Source organism: Podarcis bocagei (genome assembly GCF_964188305.1).
Source record: "Podarcis bocagei genome assembly, chromosome: 2".
NCBI classification, from domain to species: domain Eukaryota; kingdom Metazoa; phylum Chordata; class Lepidosauria; order Squamata; family Lacertidae; genus Podarcis; species Podarcis bocagei.
In genome coordinates, this window is record NC_138126.1 from 8,616,732 (window position 1) to 8,639,197 (window position 22,466).

At 49.5% G+C, this 22,466-nt stretch overlaps 1 protein-coding gene and 1 pseudogene across 3 annotated transcripts in view; both read right to left on the reverse strand.

The window, feature by feature from the left end:
• Window positions 1-14,060, reverse strand: part of LOC308580961 (major histocompatibility complex class I-related gene protein-like) — a 40,491-nt gene extending 26,431 nt beyond the window's left edge. Inside the window, exon 1 of one of the 2 annotated variants that reach the window (XM_081183314.1) lies at window positions 13,969-14,060. In XM_081183314.1, the coding sequence (XP_081039440.1) occupies window positions 13,969-13,989 (21 nt within the window). In that variant the 5' untranslated portion in view covers window positions 13,990-14,060. The remainder of the gene's footprint in view (window positions 1-13,968) is intronic. The other variant, XM_081183315.1, reaches the window with a different exon arrangement.
• On the reverse strand, window positions 1,558-14,176 carry LOC308580873 (major histocompatibility complex class I-related gene protein-like; annotated as a pseudogene). Its single transcript, XR_014013433.1, has 8 exons — window positions 13,914-14,176; window positions 11,953-12,228; window positions 9,454-9,729; window positions 5,847-6,134; window positions 4,305-4,388; window positions 3,006-3,044; window positions 2,304-2,336; window positions 1,558-1,781 (listed from the first exon to the last, which is right to left on the reverse strand). The product of XR_014013433.1 is annotated as a major histocompatibility complex class I-related gene protein-like (transcript).
• Window positions 14,177-22,466: the final 8,290 nt, after the last annotated feature.

Below are 22,466 nucleotides of genomic sequence, written 5' to 3' on the forward strand. Positions count from 1 at the left end.
CTCTGGAACTCTCTTCAGAATCTCTAAAGAAGAAGGGGGGCACCCTTATTTATTTCAGTCAAACGCATATTAAAATAATAATTATAATTATAATTTTATTATTTATACCCTGCCCACCCGTTAACATTAACAACATTTTGATGTTTGCTGCCCTGAGCTCCTTTGGGAGGAAGAGTCCTTGGGGTCTGACTCTCAATGGGTCACCCCTCCTAGAAGGCTGTGGGGACCTGGCTAGAAGTCTCATGAACTGCAGCCAAAAATATGGGGCTCCTTATTTCAGATCAAATTGTGGCCATGCAGCTCCTGATCTGCCTCTTCTTCTTGCTGGCTTCCTCCTTGCCTGTCAGCAGGATCAGTCCCTCTCATCTCCTGTAGGAGAGTCACTACACCCCATCCCCTCAGCCTCTACCTCCTCTCAGTTCCCCTTCTCCATTTCCCCCTTCAGCTGCTTCTTCCTCCCCCTCCAGCCTGTTTCTCAACTCACTGCCCCAGGGCATTATGGGAGGTCCAGGGTGGAGACCCAGAGAACGGCAGCTGGTTGTCCTAGACGTGGAGCTCCATGAACCAGGCTGGAGAACTGGAGCCTTGAAGGTATCGGGACAGAAAGAGGGTCTGGAGGAAACTGCCTCAGTAGCTGCCATTGCCATGGGGAGGGTCCGAATGCCCCCTGGAGCTCCTCATTCTCTGCTCTGCCTGAGGATGTTTGAGAAGAGGCCTCAACTCCAGCAGAGGACACCTCTGGGCCACTCTGGATCTAGTCAGACAGGAGAGTGAGGTTCTGGGGATGCAGGAGGTGACCCAAGAGGGCTGGTGGTGGACGTCCTTCCCATCTGGGCTCTTGGTCAACACGGACAAAACCCCTCCATATCCAGATGTTGTAACTGGAGATGATTTCCTCCTTGGCTTCTACGGGATCAATGGCCAACATCTGTCCTTCATCTTCTGAGGGAGACTGGGAAGCTTCCAGATTAGAATAGGATCCAATTCTGACAGCCTCTCTAGTCTTCAGCCACTCAGTTCCCTCTGTTTCAGCTTCAACTCCTGAGCATCTAAGTATCCCTGCCAACCATTCCTCCCTGCCAGTTTCTTCACTTCCTCACACAGAAGGTGGGTGGAAAACACTCAGCCAGAGCAGTTAGACTGCTTTTATACATTCCATGACATGACATCTGTTTAGCCAAAGGCTGGGCAGCCCAAGAGGAATTTAGCCTATTTCACGCATAATACACCTAAAGCAGTTCTCAAATGTTGCCTTTCCTTCAATTTGGATGGAAAGTGAGTGACATGAGATTGGGAAGGGCTTGTGGAGGGAACCACAGCAACAAATAACCAAGAGATACCATCAAAATCACTGCAAGTGGTTGTCAATCTCCTCATCCCCTTTTTATATTATAATTTTTAAAATGTATTTCTATTAAATATTTCTTAGTTTACAAAAATATGTGCAATGTCTCTTCTTTCAAGTTGTGTTTTGTACAGATCAGTTTCATTTGTTGTGAGACATTAGTCTCCCTTATTAATTTTAGTTGCATATATCTGGAAGATTTCTGATTAATACAAGCACATTTCTGCAAAGCAAAATTGGCCATAATCCATCAAAAAAGCATGATTACCCTCAAATTTAAGTTACAGCTGAAGTCAGAGTGGATGACTGAGAGCCAGGATTAAGGAACATCAGAAACAGCATTAAAGGACAGGAGGAGCTCTGAGCCTCTGCAATTCACAGCCAAACTTGGGCAGGCTCCTTCTGGTCTCATCTCACACACTGGGCTGGTATGAAACTGCAGAAATAAAGAACAGGGGTGTTTCAAAAGCCAGCATCATTGTGTGGGGACATCAGCATTACAGAGCTAGTGGGAACCCAAAGGGCGTCTAGTCCAGCCTCACAAGGAAAGCCACCATCCCTCATCATGTCAGATCAGACCTAAGATATGCTAGGAGTGTCACCAAAATGGGCCTGCAGAGCAAATGCCTGCAGAGGGCAGCTCGAGCAAGTGAGCCAAGCTGCACACTTTGGGGGAATACCGAAGGAGAAATCCTTTTCCAGAACCCAAAATGTGACTCCCTCTTATTCAGATCCTGGGGAGAACCCATTTGTCAGATGGAGGGGATCCTCTGTGGAGCTCAGATGGACAGACAGAATGAGTCACAACAGCTTTTTCCAGCTCAATGGACACTCCAGATTATGTCACACTTGGAAACCCCAAGGTGGGTAACAGGAGCAGCTTTTCACCATTTGGGGATGTTCCGCACAGAGTCTTCTGCAGGAGCCCCCCTTTGCCGCCACCTGCACCCCCACTTACCCCTGACGGAGCTGGCGGGCCCCTGGTCGCTTGCTGCAAAAGGGAGGAAACACAAGAGTCAGGATCCCAGGGAGGGAGATCCCAGCCCCCCAGCCCATCTCCTCCCTCCTTCCGACCCCCATCCCAAATCAGTCTCAATATGGGGAGGGGCCTAAGAGAGTTCAGGGACAGGCAGCCCAGAGGCAAGGGGGCTAAAGGACGGCATTAGAGGGAGAAGCAGGTGCTGGAGGGCAAAGAGAGATGGGCACAGCCTGGCATGGAGGCAGCGGGGGATTAGAGTGGGGGTGGGTGCAATCTGGGCAGGAAGGGGGCAGAAAGGCAGAAGCTGGGGGGGGGGGGGAGAGCAGTGGTGCCAAATTCAGAGGGGAGGGTTCCTGACACCCACAGACTTGAGCCACCCAACCAATTCTTTAGCTTCAGGTTCTAGTAGATTAAACCCCCAGAGATCCCTCTCTCCCCGCACCCTCGGTTCTTCCTCCTGCTGCTTCTTGGAGCCCCTCCCTCAGCCGACAGTCTCTCTGCAGCCTTTTCCTGGCCCTGAGGGACCCCTTGCTCTCCACAGACAGGCTGAGCAGACAGGCTGAAGCTTCCCATCAGGGTCTTGGGCTTCAGGACTAGGCCACCACCAGGTTTGGTTTGGTCTGTTTGTAACTCCATGGTGAGAAAAATATGTCAGACAGAGAGAGGGGAGGAGTCACTCACTTGAGGCTGCTTTGTAGGCTAATTTCTCGCTCTGTTTCCCTGTAGAGACAAAAGCAGAAGGTCAGAGCTGGAAGGAACCTCCAGAGGCCACACAATCCCATTTCAACCATTTGCTTCTCAGATGCTGAAACCTTCCCAGCAGATGCTCCTCTTGTCTCTTCTAAACACCTCCAAGGAAGGGGAGCCCAGAAGGTGAGCTTTTCAAGGAACTCATGTTACAAAGAAGTAGAAAAAATTGAGGAAACTAAATAAAAAAACAACAACATGGGAACCAGGCAGTGGACTAATTCCAAGAGAGTGGAAGGAAACATTATCCAATCCCTTCACTTATTCCTTTTCAGATTATTATTTCACTCCTAAAGGTAAATATAAAGGTACCCCTGACCATTAGGTCCAGTCGTGACCAACTCTGGGGTTGCAGCGCTCATCTCGCTCTATGGGCCGAGGGAGCTGGCGTACAGCTTCTGGGTCATGTGGCCAGCATGACTAAGCCGCTTCTGGTGAACCAGAGCAGCGCATGGAAATGCCGTTTACCTTCCCGCTGGAGGAGTACCTATTTATCAACTTGCACTTTGATGTGCTTTCGAACTGCTAGGTTGGCAGGAGCAGGGACCAAGCAACAGGAGCTCACCCTGTCACGGGGATTCGAACCGCTGACCTTCTGATCAGCAAGTCCTAGGCTCTGTGGTTTAACCCACAGCGCCACCCGCGTCATTCCTAGCAGACCCCTAATCCTCAAATTTGCCCAGAGAGGTGGGGCGGAAGAGATAATGAACTTTAACAGCGCAATTCTAGGCAAGTCTGCTCAGAGGAATGTCCTATTCAGTTCAATACAGCATCCTCCCAGATCAATCTTTATTTATTCATTTAATTAAGATGACAGGGCAGTTTGCAACATAAAAATACAAAATGAGAGCACAAAATACATAATAAAGCAAAAACAAACCAGTAACTCTGCTCCCACAAACACATTTAAAAGGCCAAAGGCCTGGTTAGAGAGAAATGTTTTTGCCTGGCACCTAAAGATTTGTAAGGAAGGCTCCCTGGTAAGTGTGTACATGATTGAAGGTTTAGGATTGATTAAAACATCAGGTGGGAAGTGAATTTCCTGAGCACAGAGTGAGTGCAAAGCAATGACCAACAGCACTTTTGATTCATGTTCAAAGGGTGTTTTATGGGGAGAGGTCTCTGTAGGGATGCCAGCGACAATTGCCAGGAAGCTCCACCAGCACATTCCCAGCCGGAGGCCAAGACAGAAGGACACAGGAGAGGCAGAAAACACATCCAGGGTTTACTTACTGCGAATGAAGAAGATGATGATCCCAAAGATCCCAGAGACCAACAGGATAGCAGCCACAACACCCACAATGAGCCACAGGTTACCTAAAAGGAGACAAGAGACATTTTTATTCAGACTGGCGGCAGCAGCTCCCCAAGGCCTCAAGCAGGAGATTTGAGTGGAGGTGCTGAGCTATGAGCCCATTAGGATTTTACATGTGGAAAGCAGGCCCTTTCTCTCTCCTGACAGGCCAAGGTCCTCTCTGTAGTGGCCCCGATACAAGGGAGTTTTTTCCCACCAGAATCCAGCATTAGAGGTCTTTAAAATAACCAATTTCTTTAAGGAAGACAGTTGGCAGGCACACCTGTTTCATCATAGACTCCAGACTTAAAAGCCGGTCTCCTCCTGCTCAGGCGCTTCAGCCTTCTCTGTCCTGACCCTGAGAGGAAGGGATTCCCTCCCCCCTGAGACCCCCCAGAGCCCAGCATTACAGGCCTTCAGGGAAGACACAAACCCTTAGGAAAAAGCATCTTGTGTAGGGTTGCCATACGTCCGGTTTTTCCTGGACACGTCCTCTTTTTCAGACTTAAAATGTTTGTACAGACCAATTTTTTAAATGAGGCAAAATGTCCAGTTTTTTTTTTTTTGTTTGTTTGTGCAGAATCTCTGAAGTCCGTAGCGCTAGTGAGTGAGCCCTGGTCCCCTCTGCCCTCCCTGTGTGAGTCTTTGGCTCCAGGGCCGCTTCCATAATCCTCGCTTGCCTGCCTGTGAGAAGGGGAGTCTGGGCTGTGGGTGGGGATGTGCGTTCATGGGCTCCTGCTGGGGAAAAGGGAGTCTGGCTCTTAGACATTCTGCTTTGGTTCCTGCAGGCACAGCTTTCCTGGCGGAGTATGAGAGACGATCCTTGTTACTAAAATTCCTGCTTGCTCTTCCCAGAGGTGTGCGGGTGTTTGGGCTGAGTGGAGAGGAGTATCAGTTTTTCTAGCTAGGCGCGAGTGTGAGGAGCGAGTGAGAATCTTTTTCACTGTGAAGGACAGTCAGTCTGGGACTCCCTCTTTTAAGTTCGTTGCCCCTTTTTCAGTCACAGAGTGTAAGTAAGTCAGCCATGTGGAGGAGGTCGCATGATTTTGAAGAAATAACACATCTGCCCACATTCTGTGACATCACAACTGCTTGGGCTTAAAGGCAAAAAGATGGCAGCCAGTTTTTACCTATGACATCCAATTTGAGTTCAAGGCCTATGAGACACTTGCCAGAAAAGGCTGCATCTCTGCAGAAATCTACAGATTCTGATTCTGTTGCTTCCCTCCAGAGCAGCCTTTCTCAACCTGTGGATCCCCAGATGTTGTTGAACTACAACTCCCATCACCCCTTGCTAGCAAGCCAGAGCTCAGGGATGATGGGAGTTGTAGTCCAACATCATCTGGGGACGCACAGGTTGAGAACCGCTGCTCTAGAGACACAGACAGGATCCAACTGGGGTTCCCCATCTGAGGAGGTGGGTGGAAACCCCCCTCCCAGAGCCCACCCCTCCCCCTCCTGTCTGCCTGTCTGTCTCTCACCAGGCTCCTTCTCCCAGGCCACGTCCAGAGGCTTCTCCAGGCTGTCGTGCTCCACGCGGCACCGGAAGCACTCCCTCTCCTCGGGGTCGATCTGGACACTGAGCAAGAGATAGTAGGTCCCGTCCGAGTTGGGGGCGACCAATCCTCGGAGGGTGCCCTCCTGCCAGACCTCCCCGTCCTTCACCCAGTTGGCCTCAATCTCCTTGGGGTAGAAGCCGTGGACTTGGCAAACGAGGGTCTCCAGGCCGTCATAGTCTGCCTTCCTGGTCACCTTCACCACCGGAGCCTCTGCAAAAAGGGCCGCATTGGGGTTAACAGAGAGACATCCACAACGGGAGCCTGGAGGAATCCTGTATTTTTTAGGAGCAGAGGAGCAAGGACCCAAGGGGCAACCTAGTCAGAATCTCACATCTGCAGAAATTAAAAAGAACTTTGAATAAATGGGATTCCTCAACCTCCCTTGGCATCTTCCCCAGTCAGTGTCTATGCTGGAACTGTTTGTAGATGTTTTATCCTTTGTTTGCCAAAGCAGACTCCTTTGGGATGGAGGGCTGGGTAAAAATTAAATTAATTTGTCATCTTGCAAAGCTCTAACACTACTCAAACATGACAACTTGTGGTTCCAAGATTGTCCCAGGGAGCTGCCTCTAGGCTGAGGGGCAAATTTTACCAGGTCCCCAATAGTGGGATTCATTCAGATCCTTCCAGGTTGCAAGTCATGAACTGAGGGCAGGTCAGACTGATCCTGGTTTCTCTCTTGAGGGGGAAGAAATGCTGGACTCGCTGCTCTCTGTTCTCTGGGACTTTTCAGCCCAATAATTAGTGAACAAAGCCAAGAGCCCTGGGAAAGACAGAGCTCCTTTCTAGTTCTCCCGCCTGCCCTGAAAGGGTCCCTTGAGGTTGGAAAGGGCCCATCTCCCTTCTCCACGGCAGCCTCCCCTGGAGTGGAAAGGGCAGACCAGGAGGCCCAGGAAGCCAGCAACTTGCACACATTTAACTTGAGCACATACAGCTTTACGCAGTTGCCAAAAATATTCTAAAAACCAAAAAGAGGAGGCGGGCATCTGGGAAAGAAGGACTTTGGCAAACCCAATCGCCCATGAATCCAATGTGTTTTGACTATACACAATTTTTGCTTTAGGCACGATTCACAGAATGTAACCCTTGTTCAAAACCTGGCTCCCTGGGTAGCTGTTGTCTGAAGGGGCTGTTCCAGGATCCCACCAACTTTGCAGTGCCTGTACTGGAAACTCAGGTCTGGGAGGGGATGTGACTCTGCTGGGGGGAGCAGGAAGGAAGGAAGGTCAAGCCCTTTCCCCACAAAAACCCAAAACAAGACCTCCCCCCCCCAACCTGACCTCAGCAGAACCTCCGTCCCAAAGAGGATAATTCCCAGCCTCCTTTGCACATTGTCACCCTTGTGGATTTTGGAGCGAAATCCCCAACCTCAACAAATATGCTCAGTGTCTCTGGGGTGAATTATCACCAGGCCCCATAGATGAATTTGGTCAGATCTCTCTAAGCACGGCTAATACGTATGTGTCATTCCTCAAAAAGGAAGGGTGCTAGAATTATTTCATTTTCAATTAATGTTCGTATCAGCAAAGCTAATAGAGACAGGAAGAAAGCCAGTCCAAACACTTGATCATGTGACTGGCCCCTGTGCCAGATTCCTGAAGGCAGAAGAGTGGACTGTACCATTTCAAGGCACGGGGTTGGGGAAGATGACACTTCTCAATGTTCCCCATGGGAAAAAGTAAAATTCATCACAAATAAAAAATATAAGAAGGTAGAAGAGGGAATTTCCATACTCTCTCACTATGTGCAGGTTTTCTGCTTCTAGGCCACGAGTGGCTAACCTACAGACTTAGTGAGGGGGCTGCATCCATACTTCATGGGCTCCCCACACATTTTCTATTTTAAAAAAGGTTAATTAATTTAGTTTTAAAGACTTTCCCCATAGATATGTAGGGGGAGGCAGGGCATATTGATACACCAACAATATTTCAATATCAAGAAACGTTATTCGTGTTGTGACATCACTAAAACATGCCTATACAACTGTGAGTATGACAGTTGCGACTGCGCTGCCCGCCAGTTCACCATTGGCATTTGACGAGAGTAGGTGTGTTTTTAGCGCGGCCAACTAAAAAATTACGTGAAATGTAAAAGTGTTCCAATGCTGTTTTTCATCATTTAGTTAAGATTTAAAAATACCTAAGGTAAATAATCAGTAATCAGGATTACACGTGATTTTTAAATAAGTTCAGTGGTTTTCTGAAAATGTCCGTTGGGGCACTTTGATACACTAAGACACGGGGTACACTGATACGTATAAAAGTGCCCCGTTAGTGTACGATAGTGCCCCAATATACAAGTTTACATGAAATCTCTAAACTGATTTCCTACTCATGAAATTTGAAAAGAAAAAAACTGTTGTTTACCATGTGGCTAAAGTCATTTCTAAATATAATATGATTGATTATCAAATGTCATATCTGAGGAAATATCCAGGATCTTGTATGTTTGTCTTCACCATTTTAGACGATAAGGCAAGCACTGAGTTCAAGGATGTTGTTTTGCAGTTGCCAAAACCAAATTTCTCAGAAGGCACAACTCGAACATCATCTCTTTATACTTTTTTTTTTTTTACTTCCGTGGATATAATGTGCAATAGAAGCTAAACGTTAATGAAATAGCTTATTTTTTATAAGCATTTTGTTTAAATTACTATTTTTGGACTACCTAATGTGAGTTCTTATACTTTTTAAAGATTTTCCAAAGTTTTGTTTTTTTTTAAATGGATAGATGTTTGAGGAAAGATTAATATAAGTTTTGAAGTTTTGTTAAGAAAACCTGCCATAAAGTCTATGATATGTGTGAAACACTGTTAGTTTTTATACATAATTTAGATTTTTAAGTAACAAATTATAGGGCTGATTATGATCTCTCACAATAAAAAATGTTTTTTTCATTAAATTTTTGTAAATAATTACCATTCTCATACAATTTATGCTTTGTATCAAAGTGCCCCGTAGTTGGGGCAGAATGATACAAAACCCATTTTTTACTCCAGTCATTATATTCTCATTATCTTCTAACTTTAATGGTTCTTTTGATTGCTGTGATAATACTGATTAGTTATGCCATGCATAAAGCAATTTTTTTTATCATTTAACTCATTTTGGTACATAAAACATGAGATTGAATTTTTCTGCATCAATCTGCCCCACTTTCCCCTACCCAAGTGTAAAGGTAAAAGGTTTTCCTCAAATCTGTCCATTTCATTTTTTTACTTAATTTAAAATGCATTTTGCTTTCCTGGCCCCTTCCCTGCTGTTTCTTTGTGCCCCCTCCCCCATTTGTCTTTTGCCATCCATTATTCTAGGCAAAGGGGCAAGGGGGGCTGTTTTTAAGCATCTCCCCCCCAATCATACTCTGAAGTGACCCCTTTTTTCCTCCCAGAGTCCCAAACTTCTTTCTGCCTCCCCCAAAAGAAAAGTGTTTGCTTTTTGGTCCAGAAAGGAAGATTGTTAAGGGGGGGAGGGGAGCTTGAAGGGAAACTGCCCCCCTGAGCCCCCCTCCCTTCCCCACTGCCCCCCCTTACCTGTCCTCAGCAGAGTCTCCTTCCCATAGTCCAGGTATCTCTGCAGCCACTCAATGCAAATCTCCTCCAGGTAGGCTTTCAGGTACTGGTTCCGGGCCATGTTAGGATCCCACTTCCTCTTGGTCACTTGGGCCTCCGTCTGGGCTGCCGTCCAGGTGAGGGTCTCCTTGTCAAAGGCGAGGAAGTCTCTCCCGTCGTAGCCGTACTGTCTATATCCTCCTTTGCGCCCGTCTGACCTCAGCTCACAGCCATACATGTACTGAAGGGTGTGGATCCCTGGAAGGACCAGAAGAGGCCCAGGAGGTCAAGGGGGGGTCAGAGCAGCCCCTCCCCCATCAGCAAAGGAGCCCAGGAAAAAGGATTTATTTCCCTCAGACTCAGGGAAGAGGCAGCAGTCAGAAGTGAGAAAAATCAACCAGCATTGTATCTTTCTGAAGTCTCACTGAGGCAAACACTACAATCCTGAGCCTATGAAGCCCCCCTTTAATTGCCCCCCTCTCTCTCATCGCCTCACTCCCCCCCCCCAATTCCTAGTGGATTCTCCCAACTCCCTGGAGGTGGGGGAGGGGTCACCCACACATTGGGGGCCCTTTCAAGAGAGAAGGTCTCCTCTCCCCCTCCATCTCTCTCCCCCCAGCTTCTCCATATCAAGGACCTTTTCCCTAAAAGGAGGGAAGTCATGGAAGGGCCTTTGGAAAAAGAAGTTTCCTCATAGCCTGGGAGTGTTACCGAAAAAATCCGAGGGCTCCCTTGGACAAAACGAAGACACCAGCCAGAGCAATTCAGAGCAAAACAGCAGCCAGTAGGCTCGGTCTTTATTTAGAAAAGACTGTCGCGACAGGACTCCCACCGCCCACAAGGTGAAGCAAAATGGAAGCCCGGAACAAAGGGAGACCCTAACTTTTATTAGTTGCTAATCCCTTAAGCTACACCCTCAGAATTACATCATATTTACATCATGATTATATTAAAAATAGGAGGAGTTGGGGAGGGGCTGCACAGGTAATCCGAGTGTCCTGACACCTGGCCGGAGTCTCCTCTCCCCTCCCCACATGAGTCATGTTTAAGAACAAAGGAGAAAGGCGAAGTTTCCTGCCCCCTGAGGGGAATCCGGCCACAGTTCTTTGTGAGAGTCCGCGCGGAATACACTAAAATATGCAGTTCATTGTATCCCTGATAGCCATCTGTCTGAACCCATCACGATGGCTATCAAGGTGGTCACGTCTACCTGGAGGGATTATGGCCTCTTGGTATCAGACCACCCCCCTTTGATAGTCCTTGTAATATCCAGCAGAATAAAAGTGGTCCGGTGAGAATCTGAGGTACGGCTGATTTTTAGTGAATTTATAAAGAATACTGTCCTTGAAGTTCAAAGCACTTTCGCCTTCAGGAAGCAGCTTGCTACATTTTGATTAGATCAGTCACGGTCAATTGAACTCGGAAACTTTGTATCGAGAGCTGTCAAAAGCAAGGGAAGAGAGCGGCAGTAGCCTGCAGTACCTGCGTGGCCGCCGCAAGGGGCGCTGTTTGATAACGCTGATTGGCTGAGGCGGCCGCCGATTGACCTAAAGTTCAGTCGTCCGGTCTACTCACAATAAAGATAGGGCGATGCGGAGTACTATAGCGGGAAGCTGTCAGGCTAGCGCTTCCTTATTTACAGAAGGCTTTTAAGGGATGGCCCTCTAAAGGGACATCTCTGGGGTCAGGAAAGGGAGATGCGTGTATGTGTGAGTGTGGTGCTTGTGTAATACACGTGTTGATGAGAGGGGGGGGTGATTTCTGGCGACAGGAGGGAAAGGGAAGCCGCAAGGGGGGTTTGCCCCACTTCAAAGCAGAAGCCAGGCTGCCCTTGTCAAAGATGGGGGGGGGGGTCCCTGCATCCTCCTGCCCACCCCAGGGGGCTACCACCAAATCTTCAAAACAACAACATTAAAAAAGTTATCCCCCATTATCCCCCCTTTTTTATTTTAGTTGTGTTGCATTCTGAATCATTTTGTAGTCCAATAATCCTTAAATTGGAAAGATCATTTTAATTCTCCCATTACATATTACATATATTTCTTTTTGCATATTCTCCTTAAGCAGGACCAGAACTCAAGGCTTGCTTGTCTCAGCCTCAGGATCCGCACCCTTCTCTTCCCCTCCCAGAGGAAAATGAACTAGACAGATTTCCACCTCAGAAGGCCTAAGCCAAGCCTAGCATGGAAGGAAGGGCAGGCAATGGAGACATTTCCTTGGTAGGATATGCAGGTCGAGAGAGTGTCATACTGGGGGGGGGGTGTCTTTGCCCTCCAAGTCTCATTCTATGTCCCCACCCCCCACCATCCCAGCCCCCATTAAGACCTTCATTAAGAGAAAGGGAGACGCCTCTGCCCTGGTGGAGACCCCCACCCTCCATTTCCTGTCCTTCCAGCAGCCCCCTCCCTGCAATTTTTGCCCTTGGAGGAAACGTTATGGGGGGGGAGGTGTGACTCTGTTCCTCTCCTGCCTTCCACTCACCTCCGCTCTGGTTGTAGCGATTCCGCAGAGTCTGCAGATCCACCCTGAACCCCAGCTCAGCGCCCTGAAGTATCTGAGTCTCCGTGTGCCAGTACTGAGGATCCTCCTTTTCCACCTTCCTTATCCAGGGGACGCGAGGCAGCATCTCCTTGGTGTCACTGTCATACTGAACAAATTGCTGGTCATCCACATACCCCACTTCAATGAACTGGGGCAGCCCCTGGCCAGGCTCAGACACAGCTGTGATGAAGTAGCGCAGGGAGTGAGAAGTGGAGCCTGGAAAGGAAGAGAAAAGGGGGCAGAGAGTTAGGGGTCCTGCAGATGAAGGCAGCAGCCTAATCCTGCTGTATCACAGGCAGCAGCCCTGAATCAGGAGATCCAAAGTTCAGCAGGGTTTGGGGGAGTTTGTAGACCTGCCCTTAAACACAGAGGAGGCAGAGCAGAGGGAGCCTAAGAATCCGAGAGTTGGAAGAGGAAAAGATAGGATATAAATACAAGTAAAAATAGCCCATCGAGCAGTGTGTGAGAAAAAGCTCTGTGAGGCGGCACTAAATCTCTGCATGTCTCTGCTGAGGCTCCGTGTGAGGGAGAGAGAGGCCAGCCCCTCCCTTTTGCCCCGGGGCAGGAATTGCCCCCCACTTGCAAGCGCCAAGCTGATGAGAGCTCCCACAACATGGTCTGAAGGCTCAGGATGCAGGCACTGAACTGAAGCTAAGCAGGCTCAGGTCTGGGAAGTGGATGGAGGGGAGACCAGACGAAACAGCTCACAAAGACTTGGGGAGGGAGGGAGCTGATCACAGGCTTTCAGCATCATACCTGGGGCTTCTGCCGCCACCAGAACACCCCCCTCTGAGGGAAAAGCTGAGCCGAGTTCAGCGAGAGATGGGGCATTTCCCTGGCAGAAGGTAGAGGGGCACAGTGCTAAAAGGGGAAGAGGAGGCTATTCCTGTTTTGCCTCAGGTAGCAGAAATGGGACGTATTTATTATTATTAAATAAATTATTATTATTATTTATTGGATTTATACACCGCCCTATACCCGGAGGTCTCAGGGCAGCTCACAGAACAAAATCAAAATATAAAACCACAAAATATTCAATAATAAAAAGAGCCAATATCCCCCCTCCAAACCCCACACTTTTAAAAGGATGTCAATCAAATCAACCAAAGGCCTGGTTAAAAGGGAATGTTTTTGCCTGACTTAGTCAACAGGTGAATAATGAAGGTGCCAGGCGAACTTCCCTGGGGAGAGAGCCTTCCAGATGGGGAGCCACTGCAGAGAAGGCCCTGTTCTTGCATTGCTCTAGAGGAGGAGGCACAGAAAGGGGTTTTTTTTGGGGGGGGGAGTTACAATTGTAAAGCAGGAGAACCTGATTATGAATGTGGCTGTGAAAGGGAACTCCTGAACAAAACAACATTGGGAATTGCAGCTCGGGACCCCTTATACAGACGCGCGCCCCCCCCCCCGCAATGACGTCTGCTACACCCGTCCAGCTCCCACCTCCAGGCTGGTCTCCTGAGAGTTTAGCTGAGTTTTCAGAGCGGCTGAGGGTTAAAGAGGGAAGGTAAAAAATAGAAAAGGGAAGACCTGTACTCTGTCTGTCTGTCTCTCACTCACTCACACACAAACCAGAGTCAACACGAAGCTGCAGGGGGGGCGGGACAGTCGAGTCACTTTCCCCACCATGAATCCTGCCAACACCTCCAAGTTTATTTTGTTCTTTGCTTGACCCACGAGCCAAGGAGTGAAGCGGCCCCTGCCCCGGACGGCATACAAAACAAGCCCCAAGTCTGGGAAACAGATGTTTGGGAAGGGATCCGGCTCCGCTTCGGAGGAGAAACCCCCCGATCGCCCTTTCAGTGCCCACGAAATACAATTCACAATGAGTCGTGTCCCCCCCCCAAAAAAAAAGGATTTAGTGCAAATGATTTTCTCCCCCCGCCCCAAAGCACACTCCTCACCTGCGCAGTCCAGGAGCAGCAATTGGGCAGCCGCCCACAGGATCAGGGGGGGCCGGCGGAGGAGGAGGACCCCCATCTCCCCCCAAAACGAAGCTCCCTTTTCCTCCTCTCACTCCAGCGACGTCCTTCTCCCTCCGACTCCGAGACCCGCTCTCTGCCCCGCCCGCGGAACCAGCAGCAGAGCGAGCCCGGATTGGCCGAGGGGAAAATATTCCACCAATCGGAAATCTGCGCGCAGGATGCGGCATCAGTCGCCAGGCAGAACTCGAGGCGCAAGTTTGGGAGCGAGGCTGGAGAGGGAAAGAGAAAGTGACTGAAGCTCCTCGCTGGGAATCGCCGCCTCCCTCCCTCCCTCCCTCCCCGCAGCTCTTCCTGTCCTGCCCTGCAGGGAGGGCGGAGGGGGGTTGCCGGGGGGGGGCAGGTTCATTCCCCGCATCTCCAGGGGGGTCTGGGAATCACCCCCGCTCTGAAACTGGGGAGAGGGGCTGTGAGATCCGGAGCGAGGTGGACTCGTGTGGAGTCATTGCAGGACAGGCTCCTGGGTCCTATTCTTAAGAAGCCCTTGCATGGCTTCAAAGATGGCTCCCTTCTTCCTCCGCTGTCAGAGGCAGTAAATGCATTAGCATTAGTAAATGCACTGGGTGTCCCTCCCGTCCTCCTTGCATGCTTCCTTACTGGGGCATCTGGGTGGCCACTGGGAGACCGCCATGCTGGACTCGATGGGCCCCTTTGGGGTGATCCAGCAGCCCGGCTCTTCTCCCGCGTCCCTCCATCTAGTGGCAGGGGGTTCCAGTGGTTAACTGTCTGCCTTGTAAAGAAATGCTCAGTGTTGCAACTAGGGCTGAACCTCAGGGTTGAGGTCAACAGAGAGAGAGAGAGAGAAATGACCACACAAAGAAGCACAGCAGACTGACAAACAGACCAGACCCCACGAGCTTGCCAGAATTTCCTTTCCCCATGTGGTTTTTACAAGGGCATTTTATATCCCCACATATCTCTGCTTCCTGCCCCACCATGAGTTTCTCTCCCCCTGCCTGGGACCCTCTTAAGGGGGGAGTTGGGGGTCAGGGAGGCCCCCTTTGCCCAGCCAGCAAGACCCAGCGGCTGCCCAGCCTCTTCTGGAAGGCCCTGAGCCCAGGCTGGGTGCTTGGCCCAGAGAGTGCTTGGCCCACATCCCACTTCCAGAAGCCTGAACATTGAAACATGAGCTAAGCATGGGACACACACAGAAGCTGCTGCCTTTCCCAAGAAATCAGGAAAGAGACAAGTAGTGGCCGCTCCTTGCCCAGGTACAAGGAAACTTTTGATTTAAGGGGGGGGGGGCTGTGAAGTCAGAAGGTAAAGGATTATTTAGGATTTATTCTTTTTCCCAAGCTGCATGATCTCTATTATCCCTATTTCCCCTTGTCTGATGCCAAAATATTATTGTGAGTTTGGGGGGGGGGGGGTCTTAGTCTGCAGGATGCCTGAGTCCCTTCTGATTCCTGGATCCAGCCAAGGTTGAAATCTAATGGAGGGATCCATTGTTGAACTATCTCGGTGGGATGATGGCCGTAGATGTCACCTAAGCACCCTCACTAGTATAAGAAAAGAAGCCCCTGTGAAGAAGGAGGCTGGCTGTTTTGAGGGGGGCTCTCCTGGACCCACTTTTGGGACTCAATGGGCTCAGTCACCTCAGGGACGTCTTAAGCTTCACTTTTCACCTGCTCCCTCTAGTTTTTCCTGGACAGGGATAGTCTGCCCACAAGGATCCATGTTCTGCTCACCTCCTGACAGGATTATTGTAACATGTGGTGTTTCCCCCCAATACAGTAGGGATGCTTCAGCTGCTACAAGATAAACCTGACAGGACTTTCACTGCCACAGCTCATTCAGACCAAATCTCACCAGGGCCAAAAGACCCTCTGCCTCTTTGTCTGGTTCTGAGTTCAAAATGAAGGAAGGTGAGGACAGGTGACCTCACCTAGGCCCGAAGTCACCCCCCCCCCCCAAGCAGGCTCAAAGCTTCTCAAAAGCTTTTCAAAATCATTTTCTCAGCAGCTAAGCATCAGAAACATTCCGCTTGCTGTAACTAACAAGATTGCAACAAGGTAGAGAACATAGCCCATTGTCTTCTCAGGCCTTTCTCAGAACCACATTGCAACTTGCTTTCTCTCCGGGAACCATGCCAATGCACAAGAATGAAACAACGGGAACACTCTGAAAACCCCCTCAACCCCCTTTCCTGCCAAGAGTCCACAATAGTCCCAAGAGAGCTTTCTGTACATGCTCAGGAACCTCAACATGGGGCAGGACTCCTGAGGGAGGAGAAAGGAGGAGGGAACTGGAAAGGGGTATATATGCTTGTGCACATCACTGTGAACTTCGTGCATGCTTTTTGTGACTTATCACACTTGCTCCTCCTACCAGTTCATGGGTGGTAGAAATAAAAGCCTTTTCTCCGAAACTGTTCCTTAAGTGTCTGCTGACTCCCACTTCCCTTTCCCAGGCGCAATATTTTTCCCACCCGAGGGCAAAGCCTCATAAGGCTACAAAAGTGCTAGTCTTGTTTTAGAAAGTCCTCAGATGGCTTGAGGCTCCTTCTGCTCCCCTGGTCTCCTCTGTGGAGACTTTTCTCCCTCTCCTTTCCCCTCTTCATGGAGGTGCAGTGGGCAACAACAAGTAATGCTCAGGAGGAAAATGTTTCCTTCTGCACAGACTCTCTAAAAAGTTTTCAGGACTTTAGACATTGCCTGTAGCTCTGTTTTCCACCTGGATAGCTTTGCTACGTGGCTTTAAACCACCCTTGAACCAATTTAGGGAGATGGTGGCATGAAGATGAACAAATAACAAAGCCGCTGCTTGAGGCAGCCCCTTCGGGAAGGAGGAGGCAGCCATTTCCCCTCCGTTTCTGCATCACTTCCAGCCCTCCTCAAAATGGCTTCCGTCCCCGACAAGCAGGCCGGGTGGGGCTGCCTCAGCCTCCCCGCTTCCCTCCCTGTAGAGGAGACCTTTGGCACAAGGGAGAGCAGCCATGAAGGCAGAAACCGAAAGCCACAGCAGCCCACAGATCAGGTTGCCTGACTGGGAGATCGGCAGGCAGAAATGGCGCTCAGGGGAAGACGTTTTCTCTCTCAGCACCCAGATGGCTTTGGCATTTCTCCCTCTTGGCCTGGCCTGGGCCCTCTTCAGCCTTGGAAAGACCCGTCTCCCTCAGCATGAAGGACAAAACCCTGAGCCTCCACAGCTCTCTTCCTCAAGGCCAAGTGGCCCGGACTCCTGGGTCCCCTTTGGGAGGAGACTCGGCAGGAGCCAGGACTCCTGGGTCCCCTCTGGGAGGAGACTGGGCAGGAGCCAGGACTCCTGGGTCCCCTTTGGGAGGAGACTCGGCAGGAGCCAGGACTCCTGGGTCCCCTCTGGGAGGAGACTTGGCAGGAGCCAGGACTCCTGGGTCCCCTTTGGGAGGAGACTCGGCAGGAGCCAGGACTCCTGGGTCCCCTTGGGGAGGAGACTCGGCAGGAGCCAGGACTCCTGGGTCCCCTTTGGGAGGAGACTCGGCAGGAGCCAGGACTCCTGGGTCCTGTTTCTGGCAAGCAAAAGGCATCTTCCACTCTAGCTGTTCCTTCAAAAAATGAATATTTCTATCCAGGTGGCATTCATATTCTCCTCATAACGGCCCTGAGAGGCCCAAGGTCCCTGAGGGAGCTTCATGACTGCGTGGGGATTCGAACCCAGGACTCCCGGGCTCCCATATCCCAGTCAAACCACAACCCCACACTGGATCCTTGTAGGCTTCTCCACCTCTCAAGACTAGGCCTGCAGGGACATCTCTCCTGACATTATTTTTGTCCCCTTCTTGGTATTGTGTGGAAACAGAATATGGAGTCTAGCAAATAGATGATGGCATAAGAAACGTCCTTGGTGTGTTTCTCTGTTCCAAGCTGGATTGTTTCCCAGGGGACTTTGCCCCCTTCTGCCTCCCTCAGCAACCTCTGAGTCAGGTTGGAAAGTCCCAGAGCAGTTCCCAGAACAAGGCCTTTTTATTTTTAATGTTTGTTTTCATTTTTACTTATAACAAAATGTTTGTTTTCATTTTTACATTTTACTGAGGGTGCAGTAAACAGTCTTTGGCAAGTTCCAATACCGTAATCTAAATTTTGTTTGCATGCCAAGCTAGCAAAGGAATCTCAAGTGACAGCATCTCAGGTTGCTTGACTGACATTTCTCACAGGAATTGAATAACAGAGGCAGATTTTGCTGAGGAAGTCCTCATGCTTCATTAGCACTGGTGTTTGTTTGTGTGTGTTTGTCTCTTGCCCTGACGCTCTCTCTCTGCCACAAGACACCCTCACCCATTTCTCCACAGTCCCTAGTTGTATTTTCTCGCTTTCCCCTTTTTGCGATCCTCCACTGCCCCCTGCCGGCTGCTTTCTTCCCCGGCTGAAATGGAAATCAGGTGATTTCTAGGAAATCCTTCAAGGGACCAGTTGAAGCAAGTCACGGGTTGCAAAAAAAAGGTCAAGGTTCCCACATATGTCACAGCTTTGGAATCGGTGCAAGTGGGTGTATGCCTACCTATGGTGTGGAAAAGCGGAAATATATAAAACTTTTACAAATCACGTAATCAGAAAAAACCTATTTAGAGTATGGGGCAAGTATAAAAACTTATTAGAAAGAAAAACACCTCTGTGGATATCCCCAGCGGAAACTACAACCAGGAAAAGAATAAATATGGATAAGCAGTGGTTAACTCACAGTGAAATTTTATCTCTTGCAGGACAGGAACCAAAACTGAGAAATCTCGAGGAATCAAGAAATCTGGTTACCAATTAGCTACAGGTACATCACATTAATGAATTGTTTAAGATAGATAGGAAAAATGGCTTTGCAGAACAAAAGTCTCAGTTTACTAAAGACCTTTTAGATACAAATATAAAAGTATTATCAAATATGTACAAACTGCTGTTGGAGTGGAAAACGAAAGAGGAATTTGTGAAATTTAGCAGGATTAAGTGGGCACAGGATGTGGGTCACAAAATCGATTATGAATTATGGGGAAAGTTGTGGAAAATAAATATGAATTTAATGGCAAGTTATGCGATAAAAAATTGTATGATGAAAATGGCCCACAGATGGTATTTAACACCCCACCAGAATGACAAAAATGTCTAAATAAGAAAAAGGTATATTTTGGAGGTGTAATGAAATTGAGGGATCTTTTATTCACATGTGTTGGTTGTGTAAAATAATTAAGGGATATTGGGAAACGATATAAAATGAATTTTAAAAGAAACACCTGAGTTTCCTTTTGGGGATGGTAACAACAGAGGTCCCCCAAAAACAAAAGTTTATTACTATGCGCCTCTGCCGCAGGTAGAACCTTATTGGCACCAAGGTGGAGAACAGGATAGCACCCACTCAGGAAGAACAGCAGTGTAAAATGTTTGAATGTACTGAACTAGCTGGTCCGACGAACAGAATAAGAGAAAACAGATATAAGGAATATAAGGAGGAATGGATAATGCCTAGTGAATATTTCAAGAACCTGTCTAGAGAAAGACGTAGCTTAGCAGGTCTCGTATAAATCCAGCAGTTGAAACGGATGAGAGTATTTAATAGATAACAAATTGGATGATTAAAAAGATGTGGATTACGCAGAGTAGTAGAAAAGCAAAAGAACCAGGAAAAGTGTGGAAGGAAAGTCATATGGTATATGTATATATGCTGTATTTGGTATGAAGTTGTAAGTGGGACGAGGGAAGGAGAGAGGGGTTAAATATGCTCTGTACTTGTTTTTGAAAATGCAAATAATTTTTTAAAAAACTTGAACCCCTCTCCACGGAGGCGTTTTCAAGGTGGGCACCCCCCTCCCACACCGATGGAGGAGCTGCTCAAATGTCAACATACGTCTCAGTCTACAACCTTCTAAGATTATACAATAAAATTATAATGGTACAGGAATCATAATTAGGAGTGTTTTGCAATCATCAGTGCAGTTCTCCATGGGTTTCCTAGATCAGTGTTTCCCAACCGTTTTTGGGCAAAGGCACACTTGTTTGATGAAAAAAATCTCGAGGCACACCACCATTACAGCCCCGTGACGTCAGCGCGCAGCGTCACGCCAGGAGGGACGCACGAAAGTGTAAGTTTCAATTTTTTTCCCTCCCCCTTGCCAGGGAACCTCCAAGCTTTGGGGGTGGGGGGGGGAGGAGGCAGCAAAGCGAGGCAGGAAGGAGAGCGCAGCTTGGCTGGGTGAGCTTTGGCAGGGGCAGGGAATGAGAGCCGCGAGGCGGGCACTGCGGACGGAGGCGCTGCCCGCCGAGCTCGCAGGCAGCCAGGCAGGCAGACGGCGAGAGCCCCGCGCTGGGCGGCCTCTCCTCGCCGCCGCCGCCCCGCCTCTCGGCGCCCGACTTGCCCGCCTCCCTCCAGGCAACATCTCGCGGCACACCAGGCAACATCTCGCGGCACACTAGTGTGCCGCGGAACAGTGGTTGGGAAACACTGTCCTAGATGTTCACGCACAAATGATTTTGCAGTGCTCCACTATTGCCTTACGTTGTGTTTTCCGTGAAGCCCCATTGTACGTAGCATAACTCACACACCAAGGCCAGCCCAATACATTTTGACACCTGAGGCCGGCCCCAAATGCCACCCCTCTCCCCACCAGGGAAGAAGCAGCGAGGGAAGATTTACATCCAGGGCGGAGGGAGAATGGTACTGTTTTAATATTTTGATGTTTGATGCCCTGAGCTCCTTGGGAGGAAGAGTGGGGTAAAAATGTAAAACAAAATAAGTATTTTGGTCATCTTCCTTTCATTTCAGTGGGAGAACTTTCTTGGGATTGTGGACTTTTGGGGCAACCCTGTTTTGGTCACCTCCCACCACCCCCTGCCCCAGATCAGATATCTATATATTTATTACACTCCCAACCCTCCTTTCTTCCATCCTGGAACCTAAGGCAGCATCCAGGTGGTCCCCAATCCAGGCACTGACCGGACTTCAGACCCTCTTGGCTTCAGCAACATGGCGGCCTCATGTAACTTAAGCCCACACCTGCGAAACCACAGAATCTGTCCCCATCTCGCTTTGGACTCTAGTTCTTCAGTCACTTTGCACCGGGACACCAATTATTGGCACCTCCCTGCCAGAGTCTGTGAAGATTCTCAGGAACTTCAAAATCTCTGGAACTCTTGTGATAAGAAGGAAAGATCCACTAAAGAAGAAGGATGTGCACCCTTATTTATTTCAGTCAAATGGATATTACAAAATAATAATTCTATTATTTATACCCCACCCACTTGCCTGGGTTTCCATTAAAAACAGAGTAAAACTTCAAACATTAAAAACTTCCCTAAATAGGGCTGCCTTCAAGAATAAAAATAATATAGTGGTACCTCTGGATGCGAACAGGATCCGTTCCGGAGCCCCATTCGCATCCTGAAGCAGGGCAACCCTGCCTTGGTCACCTCCCACCACCCCCTGCCCCAGATCAGATATCTACATACCGTATTTTTCGCCCTATAGGAAGCACTTTTTCCCCTCCAAAAATGAAGGGGAAATGTGTGTGCGTCCTATGGGGCGAATGCAGCCTGGAGAGCGAGAGGGGTCAGTGCGCACCGACCCCTCTCGCTCTCCAGGCTTCAGAAAGCTATCCGCAAGCCGTGGGAGCCCAGTGGGAAGTCGCGTCAGGCTCCCACGGCTTGCAGAGAGCTGCCTGCATCCCGAAGCCTGGGGCGCGCTGAACAGATATCGGGCAGATATCCGCAAGCCTGGGGAGACCCCGCGCCTGGGGGGGAAATAATTTTTTTTCTTTATTCCCCCCCCAAAAAAAACTAGGTGCACCCTATGGGCCGGTGCACCCTATGGGGCGCAAAATACGGTACATCCAGTGTCTTCAAAATAAGCTGCAGCAAATCCATTCGGTTGGGCAAGTAGAGTCCTGCGGCCCCTGGAGGTTTAAGAGAGTTATTGCATTCTTACTTCTATGAAAGAGTCTCCTTAAGTCAGTGTTTCCCAAACGTTTTGGGGCAACGGCACACCTGTTTATCGGAAAAAAATCTCGCGGCACACCACCATTAAAGCCCCGCCCCGTGACGTCAGCGCGCAGCGTCACGCCGGGAGGGACGCACAAAAGTGAGTTTTTTCCCTCCCCCTTGCCGGGGTGGGAGGAGGCAGCAGAGCGAGGGACTGAGGGGCGGCGGCAGCTGAGGCGGCGGTGGCTGCGATAGCGGGCGGAGGAGGGGGCGGCGGCGGGGCTTGAGATCATTGTTGTTGTTATGGCTGCTGCTGCTGCTGCTGCTGCTGCTAGGGGACCCGGGGACGTGAGCAGGCCTGGCCCGACCCGGGTTGAAGGAGGACAAGCCGGCAGCGCGCCAAGTGAGTTCGGTTGCGCGCGATGGCCCCCGCTCCCCCCACCCCCGCCGGATCCTCACCGCCGCCGCCTCTCGCCCGCCTCCCTCCCACGGCACACCAGCCGATGTCTCACGGCACAGTAGTGTGCCGCGGAACACCGGTTGGGAAACACTGCCTTAAGTAATGCCGCCTATGAGAAGGGAAGGAAGATGGAGGGAATCA